Source organism: Cheilinus undulatus, linkage group 5, assembly GCF_018320785.1.
Source record: "Cheilinus undulatus linkage group 5, ASM1832078v1, whole genome shotgun sequence".
NCBI classification, from domain to species: domain Eukaryota; kingdom Metazoa; phylum Chordata; class Actinopteri; order Labriformes; family Labridae; genus Cheilinus; species Cheilinus undulatus.
Genome location: NC_054869.1, coordinates 25,220,538 through 25,233,211, shown reverse-complemented (window position 1 = coordinate 25,233,211; position 12,674 = coordinate 25,220,538). Strand labels below are relative to the sequence as shown.

Genomic DNA, 12,674 nt, shown 5'->3' with positions numbered 1-12,674 from the left:
CTCAAGTCAAAATTTAGGCTTTGTCCTCTCTGTCCGGTTTTCTTTCATAAAGCCATGGCGGCTGGCAGGTGCTAATTTCCCATCCTGCAATATCACTCTCTTTCTGAAATTCCCTTTCTTGAATCGGGGCAGATGGCTTTCCAACAATGATTTTACCACCTAAAATAAGTTTTTCTTCTTTCTTCACTCTAGCCTAGTGCTTGCTTGTGGAGGATTTTTGTCATCTCATTTTGCCAAGTTGGGAAAAGAGACAGAATCTTAACCATAGGTTTTCTTTATTAGATGCATATTCACATATATATTAGCCTACTTAGCCATGGAGTTTTTAATAAACATGCAGGCATTTTGGATAAGAAATGGTTTCACAAGTCAGGTCACATTTATTTTCTGCACAGATGACTGTAGATGAAAGGCATTTGGAGCGTATGCAAGGCTTGGAAAGACATTAAACGACTCTGGCTGAATCATCAAGACAAAAGATGAGCGACTGTGTGAGAAAAAAATGTGGCTCTTTGATTTAAAGTCAAAAGTCAGTCAGAAGAGTCAGAAGAATGAGAGCAGAGAACTTTCACTGCCAAGCAGCCTTTAATGTGACTGTGGAATATCTAATCGATCAGCAGTTTTATACAAACGACAGCAAGCAGAAGCTCCACTTTCTAGAAATTCAGTTGAGGCCTGTTGTGGGCATCAGAGTCTTGTTTTTCTTTTCTGAGATGCATTCATATGGTAATATTTAAACCAATTTACCGTATCACACTAAAGGAAAATTTGGTTTCTTTGAAGTTAAAAAGATTATAATTGGTTGTCATAAGATATCTTGAACATAGCTGAATAATAAGAGTGAGTTGTTTTGCTCTCTTGTACAGTAGATTAAGGATGTCATTATAAAGATTTAAACCTTTTCTGTGATAGTATGTTCTTCATGTGAAAGGTATAGATTTAGATATAGTTTATCATATGTATCTTGGCTTAGGCTTAGTTTAAAGTCAGCCACGGCCAAATCTGCACCAAGGCGCTTTTTTTCTACCGTATGCAATAGCAAATGTTAGCTGTTCAAGCTAGCTACCTCCTTTTTATAAGACTTATCACGTCACTAATAAAGGATCAGGTCGCTCAGATTTCTTTGGTGTCGGAGCAAAGGAATGAAATACTGACTAACTTTTTGAAAAGGTTTAGCAATAGAGTTTTCTTATGTTTCCACCATTTTCAGTTGTGTTCAGCCAATACTGCAGCTAATTATTGCTATATACATACGTAGATCCTACTGGGCCACTTTTGTTCATAGGAGCAAAGTGTCTACAGATTTACAGACAAATATTGTTTATCATGCAGCTTCAGTCTGGAAACATAGCATGACTGAGAGTTACACCGTCACTTATGTTTATAACGTTTGTTTGGTCTTATTCTAATTAAAGCAAGAAGGCAGGGACTTGTTATGAAAGGCAGTCTGCAGATGTTTAAATGATCCCAGGTTGGCTTCTGTTGTTGCACGTACATAGTAACAATGAAGTGGGTCATCAGGTGAAATTAGGGCAACTGGACCAGACCTATGAAAGCAAGGGGGACAACACTTAAATCTCCCTGAAATCCCTGAACTAATTACACCTGCATGAGGTCTCAATGCATTTTGAGGAGCATTTCTGTGATTTTTTTTTAATTGGGCTTTATATTCCTTGATTTAAAAAGAAGGACAGTGGATAGAGTTAGAAACAGGGATGACAGAGTGGGGAATGACACATGGGTAAGGAGATACAGGCCGGGCTTGAGCAGAGTCAGTGCAGTTTTTGTAGATACATGTATTCATAGTCTACTTTACATTTTGTTTTGGCTTTGTCTTTCACTCCTCTGTGGATGAAATATGTTTAAAATAAGTTTTTGCTGATAAGGGTATACTTTTTATTTTTGGCACACTGGAATAATAAACTAGTGTTGATAATCATGGATTTCTATATGAGTTATTCTACATGACTTATTTCACGGGCTGCGTGTAGGGCCTTCTCATTTGTGGGGGGTATCACTTTGAGTGTTTGTACAGAGGAGGACTAAACAATTAGCCCCCCATGAAACTCCTTTTTTTTTTTTTTTTTAAGTGTTTCCCAGGTGCTGTTAAACAAAACAAGGATTTTTTAGCACAAAGCTTTTGAAAACATCCCAGTTTTATTTTGGATACCTAAATTATTTCACTTTCAACACGGAAACAAATTTACTTCACAAGAAAAGAAAACTATTAGGGTCAAAATTATTAGCCCCTTTGATGCTAATAGTCAGTCGTGTCTCTTTTTAGCTGGATAACAATCTGCAGTTGTTTGTCTTAGTTTTCTTGGACATGTCTCCTGAGAAATCCCAGCCCATTATTCTTTGGCTAATCTCTCAAGCTCCTCCAGAGTTAATGGTCTTCTGACATGGATGTTGGTCTCAGTTCACCCCCACAGATTTTCAGTGGGAATAAAGTCAGGGCTTTGTGCATGCCAGTCAATAAAATTCACTTTGGTTTTGCTGCCGACTGCTTGAGTTTTTCTTTCAGAATCTTCACATATCCTATTTTGTTCATAATTCCTTCCACCTTAGCAAGATTTCCAGTTCCAGATGCACTGAAGCCTCCCCACAGCAAAGTCTCAGACTGTGTTTCACTGTGGGCACGGTGTTCTTAGGGTGATACGCCTCTCCCTTCCTTGTCCAGACATAATCAGTGTCATCATGGCCGAAGAGCTCTAGTGTGGTCTCATCTGACCAAAGAACAGGCTCCCAGTATGCATAATATTTCTTGGTCTACAACCTCTCATTTTGTTTTTATGCAAGGCTCTAGTGATTTTCTGCTTTGATACTACAATCCCGAACTTGGCTGTCATTCACTTGTGTCTTGGCAGTTGTTCTGGGGTCTTTAGACACATCTCTCACTAGTTTTCTTTCCAAAGTTGTTGAAATCTTTCTCTTCCTACCTCTGCCAGACGTTGTCATGTACTAGTCCCTTTTGATCCTCTTAATGATACTTCTCGCTCCAGCTCTTGACATTTTGAGATGCTATGATAACTCTGTATATCCTTCTCATGCTTTGTGAGCATCAACAATTCTTTTTCACAGGTCTAAACTGATTTCTTTTAACATGATGCTTTCTCATGTGACATCTCAAACCCTTACTAAAGTTTTTATACTGTGTGTACAGATAACCCTCAGTTTAACTTGATTTTACAAGCTTTGAGCATTACAAAGTTGAATGTGGTGAATGTGCAGGTCACAACTTTTCCACGAGACCGTTTTGGAGTTGCTGGGTTGTGTATTTGATGGGTTTGATGAGGGAAAGCCAGAATACCATATGTCTCCATAGCGTTGGCAGAGCAGCTCGCATCTTAGCCCTGCCAATCTAAAAATAGCTTGCACTGACAACTAGGGGTAACGAACCTATTACTAAGACTATAGGGATTAGGGCAATGGGCAAATTTGTTAAAATGTTGAAGTATCCCTTTAAAGCACATTATTGCACAGCAGTGGTTTGTACTCGGACTCAACGAAAAGGTCACTTCTAAAGAGGACTAATAGTTTTGACTGTGGTAGTTTTTTTTTTTTTTTGTGAAATAATGTTTCTGTGAGCAAAATAAAATAAAAATATTTGGAAAAGTTTCGTTCAAAATGCCTTGCTGGCTTACTATCTGTATGGTCATGGTATTGGGCATACAGCACTGACCAAACATGAATTGTCCTTCGGTGTCACATTTCAGTAAATTATCACTCCAGCTGTCTCTCTACTGTCTCTTTATGTGTGGCAGTGTGCTGTTCCCTTCTTTTAAAACATCATTTGCTGATGTGATGCCAAACAAGGTTAATCTTTGCTGCACTGCAACAGCAAGAGGTTTGTTCCTGTCTGTGTAGTTAAAAAACAACAGCACTGAGCATTGGTTAAATGAAGAGACATATGTTTGATCTTGGCATCATTAAAGTTCTTCAGCGCTGCCATCTGTAGCCTCAATATCAGTGTCGACAATATTGTGCCGGATATGATGAAACCAAAACAGATGGAGGTGTAGCAGGAATCCAGGAACTATCAGCAAACAGTAGAATTATGATTTTCTGCCATTATTGATAATTATCAGGCTGATATTGCTTCCTTCCTGCCTGGTTGAAAGAGTTGTAACGACTTTATTTATTTATACTCCTCCTCCTGTCGTATTGCATAGCAGTAATTCACATAATCAAATATGATGTAACTGTGTATCATGTAGAAGCACAGTATGAAGATTGTGTATGAAAATGTCAGGCAAAAGCAAAGACTGTAGAAAGTATAGAATGAAGTAAAGACTGGCGTCACCCAGCTGGTTAGTGCAGCTGTCCTTTGAAGTCAATCCACAGCAGTCACTCTGCTGAAAACGCTGTCTCTAATAAACTTTCAGCCAACCTAGAAACAAAGAGGTGCAGCTGAGGCAGACATTAAGGCTCCCAACAAAGAGCTACAGTGTGCCGGATGGTTGTCATATCAGCCATGCCCCTAATTATGTGCAACCTCTTAAAGTAATAAATGTCAGGTTATTGGAAAACATCTCCCTGTTCAGTGCGTGCTCTTTAAATGATGCACAGTTCCTAATCCTTAATCTTTTTCTTAGTCTGACTGTAACAGGCATGTTACCATGCGGCTGCACCAGGGAATACAATTAACTTCGAGAGGACATTTGATAATTTTTTTTTGTGTTTCAGATGAGTTGCACATCCCACATTTAAATGAGAGACTATTTGTTCAACAAGTGGAAACAATATGAAAGTGATCAGTTCTTGACAACATTAAGACGTTTTTCCATTTTGTAAAGATTTCAATTTTATTCAATTTGATGTAAGGCCTCATCATTTCTTGTTTTCTCTTCAGGTTATGCTCCAGTCACAGGAATGTGCCACCCAGTCCGGAGCTGCACCCTCAACCATGAAGATGGATTCTCTTCAGCCTTCGTTGTGGCTCATGAGACCGGACATGTGTAAGTTTTTTTTGCTTCGGTCTCTTCTGTCTGTGTAGGATTTAAACCCTGAACGCACACATTTATCTCATCAAGCTGACACACCTCTGGGTCAGGAAATTGTTTTCTACTCAGTAGTCCAGTTACACATGCTGTGAAAGTATTCACCTTGGGCTTTCTCCTGTGATCTCTATGGAAAGTGGCATGAAGAACCTTGAAGCAGTTTGCCCTTTTGCTCTCTCTTTTTCTAAACGTGTTAGCTTTTATTGAATTTGTTTGACTCTTTATTGAACAAATGTCTAAAAGCACAGGTACACAATTGTTCCCAATATCTCTCCTGGAATGCATTTACCACACTGTCAAAATATATCTTATATTTGCTTAAATAGAGTCTTGAAGTCAAATAAAAGCCAGGCTTTTATGTTTACATACACATATAAAAGCCCGTCCCAAATACAGGCCAAGCTAAAGCACAGAGGAAGAAACTCATGGTGGTTTTAATGCCATGTGCATTCATTTATTGACCAAAAGATATCTTCATTTCATATCTCTTAATAGAATAAAATCAGAAGAATAACTAAACAAGAAAAGCAGAAATATGAAATGTAACCCCAAACATCATCAGCTTCAAAGAAAACAGTTTGAAAAGAAGTAGGATGTTCACTTTCATTTTCACATTTCATTTTTTATTTCCTTTTCAACAAGTATAGTGTAAATGTCAAGTCAGTGTCACAACTTTTAGACAATTTAGGAGACTCATCAGAAAAAGCATTTCATTAGCCAATTTGAAATTGTTTATGAAACTTTATTTTGTAGTACCAAGCAATATCCACAAGATTTCAGTAGCTACACTGTAAGTGTAATACAAGATTCAAGACAATCCCAAAATTTCCAGTTGTCTCACTTTAAAAATGTTGGTAATAAAAGGAGAGATTCTGTGACTGAATAGCCAGAAGACTACACATTAAACAAGACATTGCTCTTGGTCCTCTTGTTCATGGGTGGAGCATGAGAGGGGGGGTTGTACTGATTACCTTGGCCCACATAAAGGGGGTTCTTTGAGAAGCCTGGGAATCAAAAGCGCCGACATGAATCGGTAAACAGACTGAAGTTTGTTTCAAGCAGAGTAAAATCACTACACAGGAGAGCAAAGCCTGGAGGACAGGAAAACGGTGGCTGTAAACTGGAGGAGTGTTGCCGCCAAAACACTTAAAATCAGATGCCAGGAAGAAAAAAAAGGGGGAAAAAAGAGGGAGGTAGAATAAGGGGAAACAGCTCCTCGCAGATGATGGTTGAGGAGAAGAAAGCAGGGACAGAGAGCAAGATGAAGATGATAGAGGAGAAAAATCAGGGACAGAGAGCCAGATGAGGATGATGGAGGAGAAGAAAGCAGGGACAGAGAGTAAGTTTTATGACTGACTTGTTATTTTTTCTCTCTTTTTTTCTCTTCACTTTCCTCTTGTACACTGACAATCAGGTTGACAGTGTTCTAAGGAGCAAAAAGGGAAATGGTTGTGAATAGAAAAAATAAACCGTCCTTTAGCTGCTGCAGCAGCTGCTGTTTGAAAGAGTCAATCAGCTGATACAGCGAGCATCCATCCTGCTGAATTGTCCCTGAGCAGTAAACTGAATCCTCCAACTTCATGGTGGTTGCTCTGCAGCTGACCCTGGGGGCTGATGAACAGACTTTTATCTTAAGGGAAACAAAGGTTTTCCAAGTAAAATATTACAAATCCAATGTGGAAGCCAGGGGCTGTAGCAGACATACAACCACTAATACATAAGCACAGAAAAAAAAATGCACATATGCACGCATTTTTATGCTTTATCCGAGAGGGGATAGTGTGAAACAATTCATGGAATTCAATTTCAAGATTTTGTCTTGTTAAAGTAAGAAAAGGCCTATTCTCAAATCCTAAGATAGCAGCCAAGTCTCTGAGCTAAAGCCCAGCTGAGAAATCCTTTGGTTCTTCCTAATCTGGGGAGATAAATGGATGCTTAAGGCAGAGAATGCAAAAAAGAAAAAGAATGATACACGCTGCATTGAAATATTGTTTTTGAATTGTGTAATGGCTGTTTTTCCCCTCATATGTCTGCATAAGCTCAATTTGATCAGTTCTTACTGGGTATATGAGTTGGTTTGAACTGAATATGTTTTGTTCCTGTTTCATGGACATCTAAGATAACAGACTCAACTAGAGATGACCCAGTCTTATTCTTTGTTGCCATTGCAAGTTTTAAAATCTAGATGCATGGGGCATACTGCAGCTAATGTTTAGAGAAACTTGTCAGAGCTTTTTCTTGTTTGTTTAAATGCCTCTTCCTGCAACCTTTATTACTATTTATATCTATTTATAATATTACATGGCTTACTCTTACCTTTATCTGTGAATGAAGATTATTTACTCATCAGTTTGGCCCATAAAGCTGTAACTGGTTGACTTTTTTTCCCAGCAAGAAGAACCCTAACCCTACCCATCAATTGTTTTAATGCAACATATCACGTTATGTCATTAATAGGGGTGACCTGGAATAGTCTGCGATTCAAGGATTTAGTTCGGAGGATTCTGATTCAACTATGAACCTCATAGTCGAATGTTGTTATGTAACCAAGATCGTACCATTCTGACTACTTGGGGCTGCTAAGCCTGTTTCAGTTAGCCGGCATTTGCCGGTCATTGGCCGGTAAAAGGGCGGAAGTCTGGCAGATAAAAATATAATCAGTCAAAATGCCTGGCAGAAAACATGCAAATAACCAGATAAGTAAATACTGAATACTTGCATATTATATTTTGTGTAACCTAGAAGATATGTTGCAAAAATGCATTAATATAAACTGAAAGTTGCCTAATCTTACAACATCTACTGTCCTGTGGTGCTGGGGTTGTTTATCTCCTCAGACGGCAAGCACATGGCTAATTATGTATGCACGATGATGTCAAAGCAAATCTATCTCTCTGCGCATGTTCAGTGTTGCTGGGGACTATGCAGGGAAAGTGGGAAAGTTTGACCCGAGCTTTCTCATAAAGCAGAATTTTAATCTAAGTGAGGTTTTCCTCGTTAACCAAAGGCTTAATATGATCAACGGTATGGAGGGATTTTTTCTCATCGCTGCAAAGTAATGAAGAGGCTGAAACAAAGGGAATTGTATAGCTGAGCGCCGTAAACACTGATGCAGCAGCAGAGAGAGAGGCCTACGCTGAGCAGAATTGTAGAGGACTTCGATAAACTACCTATGACCAATCCTCAGATAAAGTTGGATTGTAGTCAACACAGAATCACATCGTGCAGAACAGCATGGACCGCTTGGAGCTCATAACGAAGGCTCTGTCTCTCTTCAGAGAGGTTACAGTTATATCATCATGAGGACTGATTTAAGCAGCTGAGGGTAGACTTGTTTTTCATTTGAAATGAGGGTTCTAATGCAGTGTCCAGTTAAGAGAGCACTTTTGTTATGTGTTTGGATGCTTCGTTGTTGTCGCTGGAGGATGGTATTTGGCTGTTGTAAGCTGCAAAGTTATGATAGTGGCCAATGTGCTAACAGGTTAACAGTGCTGATGTGAAGCTAACTGTTGTTGATGAGTTTAACGTGGGCGGGTATTATGTAACTGACTGCGTGTGTAAGGAAAAGTACGCAGCTTTCATTTTGATACTTTAAACCACTTACACAAAAAAATAAGAGAGGGATTTATGTATTTTGCTGCTGTTAATGCAGCAAAATAATGTTAAAGCAAATGTCCAGTAGTTGTTCTAAATGGCCGGAATTCTTGAGTACTGCTGGTTATTTTGACCGGGGACAAGAAAGTCTAGTGAAAACGCAGTTTGACTATTAGTCGACTAAAGGCAAAATCTGATGAATCGGATTCGACTATGAAAAACCTTAGTCGTGGACACCCCTAGTCATTTAGCATAACGAAGACACAAAGCAGCTTACACATTTATGAATTTAAAACCTAACAAGTCAATATATATTTTTTCTTGTAATTGGGATTTTCTGCATAATAAACCCAATAACTTTTCACATATTTAGTCTTATTTTTAACAGTTCACTTTATTGTATTATTAACCTTCTTTAAGCTGGGTTTCGTGAATAACAGTGGGTTTAGTTGTCTTCATCTAGTGTAACAATCTTGCTCAAAGGCAACCTCTATCGGATGTTTGTGACAATTTTGATTTATTTATTTATTTATTTTTCCCCAGGTACATGTTGGGATTTGTCCTACAACCTTCCGTTAATATAGCTAGTTTCCACCTTCCCTTAAAACAGAGTTGTTAATTTTTTTTTATTTATTTCACCTTTATTTAACCAGATAAAGACCCACTGAGATCGAGATCTCTTTTACAAGGGTGGCCTGGCCAAGAGGTCAGCAGCACATGTCATAATAAATACATTTCAGTGATAGATTACAAAAATAAGTTAAAAAAGACAATAGACAATAAAGGGTAAAGTCTGGAGAAATCTCTGTAGGTCTAGATTTTTCTATCAGTTTTTAGTCCCAGTGGTCCACTGACATTATAGAGGGTATTTTCTCTACTCATGGAAAACAGCCAGTGTAATTTAAACCCTGTATTAACTGTCTTTTTTTTTTTTTTTTTTTTTTTAATCTCTATAGACTTTTGCACACGTACCCTACTATGATGTAAGTCAAGCTGTCCTCTTGGCAAGTTTACTTCCCTGAAGTTATGTTTATTGCTAATGCCAGCTGTATTAGCTGAAAACTTGCCTCAGGTAACTGAGATGGTGCCACTGATCCGAAAACATCCATATCATCCTGGATGACATGCTTTTGTGTTGAAAACAGTTCCACTTCATCTGAGAATTGGTGAGGTAGATTTTCCCAGTCCATAAGGGTCCACTGGAACTTTATGCTAGCTCAGTGGTACTCAACCTTATTCTACCAAAGAGCCCTCATTGTCTAGAAAATGGTTCTTTAGCGAGAACCACAATCCAAACTGGGAATGTAAGGTAGATAGTATATCAGTTAATCTGTAGTTGAAATGAAATCAAACAGTGAAGTGGTGGATAATTATGAGGTTAAGTAGGATGCAAATGTCTGTATAGAGTCAGTAGAAGTAATATGTCACTGATATTGAGCATATATTTATTTTATTTATCACTGACATCAGGCTAAAACCTTGTATCTCAAATTTTCATGATTTAAATTTGTTTTTATAAATCAGTGCTATTGGTTACCCTGTCAGTGCGTTTTAACCAATTTTAAAGCAATAGAGTATGTCAAAAGATACATTTTTTTCATTCCCTGAAAAGTGATCATTTTGGAGATACCAGTCTTTGGCCCAACACCAGTGTTATGAAAGTTCCACCCGGCCTAAAGATTTTTTAAGATATTAGAATGTGCTGAGTTTGAACTATGAGATGGTTTTCAAAGAGCTGATGATTTATGGTTGGCTATTTGGGTATTTATATCTCACATTGGGGCATTTACTGGATTTATTAACGTAAAAGAGATGCTTTCTAATTTTTTACACTTATTATTAATGCTGTTAGCTAAAGGTGGATGGGCCCCTGGGCCTCCAAATGTCTAAGACCAGTCGTGCCTCACACCTGCAGCTCTCCAGACACATTGTTTCACCCTGCTTTGGTTTTATATTTCTGCTCTTTTGAGAACATTTATGATCATTCGTACAGTAAAGATCAAATAAAACATCCACGTTTGGACAACTTTCACTAGATGTTAGACATTACATTATCTCCACATGTGATCCATGTGTGTTATGCTCATTGATGATGATGCACATTTGAATAGTTGTTGTAAGATATGGGTGTGAGAGAGCATCAGCAGGAAGTAGCTGGAGAAAAAGTTAAAAAAGAGGAAATGAGAAGCTTCAGTTTAAACACAGGCAGCATACCTCAGTGAATGAGCTTACTGAAGAGATGCAACACCTGCGGACTTCCTCTACTCTCTTCTCTTATACGCTCCTCCATTGAGCGCATCCGACGGTAATAATAAAAGGATTTAAAATAATAAACATTTAAATTTGGAAGTTAAACCCTGTCTTGTTTGTGTGGGTAACAGATTTATTGATGTGACCTACCATGAATCTTTACTGATGACGGTGTTTACCTTTATCAAGATTTTTAGTTAAGGGTTTGGGTTTTTTTTCAAGTAAGCCTTAAAAGAGCCGCAACTGGTCACTAAAGAGCCACGTGGCTGGAGAGCCTCGGATTGAGTATCACTGCGCTAGCTAGTCTCAAACCCCCCACTAGCCTAGGCTAATGTCTCTTCAGTCTTAATGTAAAATTACCATGTGCTGTTGCGCCACATGAACAAAGCTTACAGTAGCACAGCCACTTTATTAAGCTCTCTGGCAATACATCTTACCCACAATTTTTTTTTTTAATTCATTTTGTAATTAGCATATTTTACTTCCCGATATTTTGGCCATCACCGTCTTGAGGCTAGACAGAATGAACTGTGTGACGTCACGTGCAAGAGGTCTATTAAGACCCATGCATGCAGATACGATTACCTGCATTAAAGGTTTATTTCCCAGCTTTATCTTATCTCAAGTAGTCTGTCAGACTGTCAACAATTTGCAGAGCAAGAAAAAGAAAGTTTAGACTCAAGTCCTTCTTCACTAAAGGCTGAAGCACTGAAAAGTTTGCCATTACTCCCAGAGGTCTATAACATCATCAGACAGCAGTTGATGGTTCTCGAGCAACCAAAAAGTAGCTCTCCACGCTACAATCCTGTGGATTTGATAATCAGATTACTCACAAAGTTAAATTAGATACAGTTGATCACAAGTGCACTATTTACATTGTAGCATTCACAGACGTGCACACAATTTAAATGATCAACTTTTAAATCAGGGTTTAATAACATGATACGGATGAGCTATGTGAGCATCTCTTCACTTTATCCCCACTAATTGAGAGTAAAATTTCCAGAAGCAGATGCCTACTCTCCTTAGTTTTAATTAACCCAATAGGACCGTCGATCAGGCGTGACATGTTGACCTGTGTCATGAAGTGGTCACACCACTGTTTCCTCAGGCATTCAATGTTAATCCAATAGGAAGAACGGGATGACATCAGTCAAGGCAGGGTACCCCTTGTTTCCAGGCAACCATAAGTTTAATTGATCACATTATACTATAGAAGCAGGAACAGCACATTCCTAAAATAACACTGTAAAGGCTTGATAACTTTTGATTAAATTATACTATCTTCATTTGAATTTCCAAAGAAGATTTGAAACCAGTTTCTGTAATCTCAGTGTACGTTTAAGGCGAATTATTATTCAAACAGGGAAGCTACAGCTTCCTCAGATGATCTTTGTAGCAGGCACTGAGTAGTCCAAGGGGAAGCTGGTTTAATCAATAGTGAGACAATAGAAGGCCGATAGGCACAAGATATGTCAGGCACACTTTACCTGTGCACACTGAGATGACAACCAGATGAGTCTAGGGTCCTTCTCTGAATGATTGAAATAGAAAATCTGCCATCTCCAGGAAGTAATAACACACACGAGTCCCCTGGTGTATGGTACAGAATTTAATTTGAAGCATCAGAAATGGATACACTGGAGGTGTTCCTGTGTTCATATTGAGCCATTTACAAAAGCCAAAACAAGAAATCAAAGTGTTTACATTTTTTTAACCTTGGTTTTAGACAGCGTTTTGGCATCAATTTGCCTTAAAGCAGGCACTTTTCAGTTCTGATGGCAGCAAAACCACCTTCCACAACAACTGTCTTATTGTGACTTTTCAAAA

At 38.4% G+C, this 12,674-nt stretch overlaps 1 protein-coding gene across 2 annotated transcripts in view; it reads left to right on the top strand.

Moving 5' to 3' along the window:
* Window positions 1-12,674, top strand: part of adamts3 (ADAM metallopeptidase with thrombospondin type 1 motif, 3) — a 239,396-nt gene that overhangs the window by 146,451 nt on the left and 80,271 nt on the right. For both annotated transcript variants that reach the window (XM_041788544.1, XM_041788543.1), the window contains exon 8: window positions 4,853-4,958. In XM_041788544.1, coding sequence (XP_041644478.1) covers window positions 4,853-4,958 — 106 coding nt within the window. The remainder of the gene's footprint in view (window positions 1-4,852; window positions 4,959-12,674) is intronic.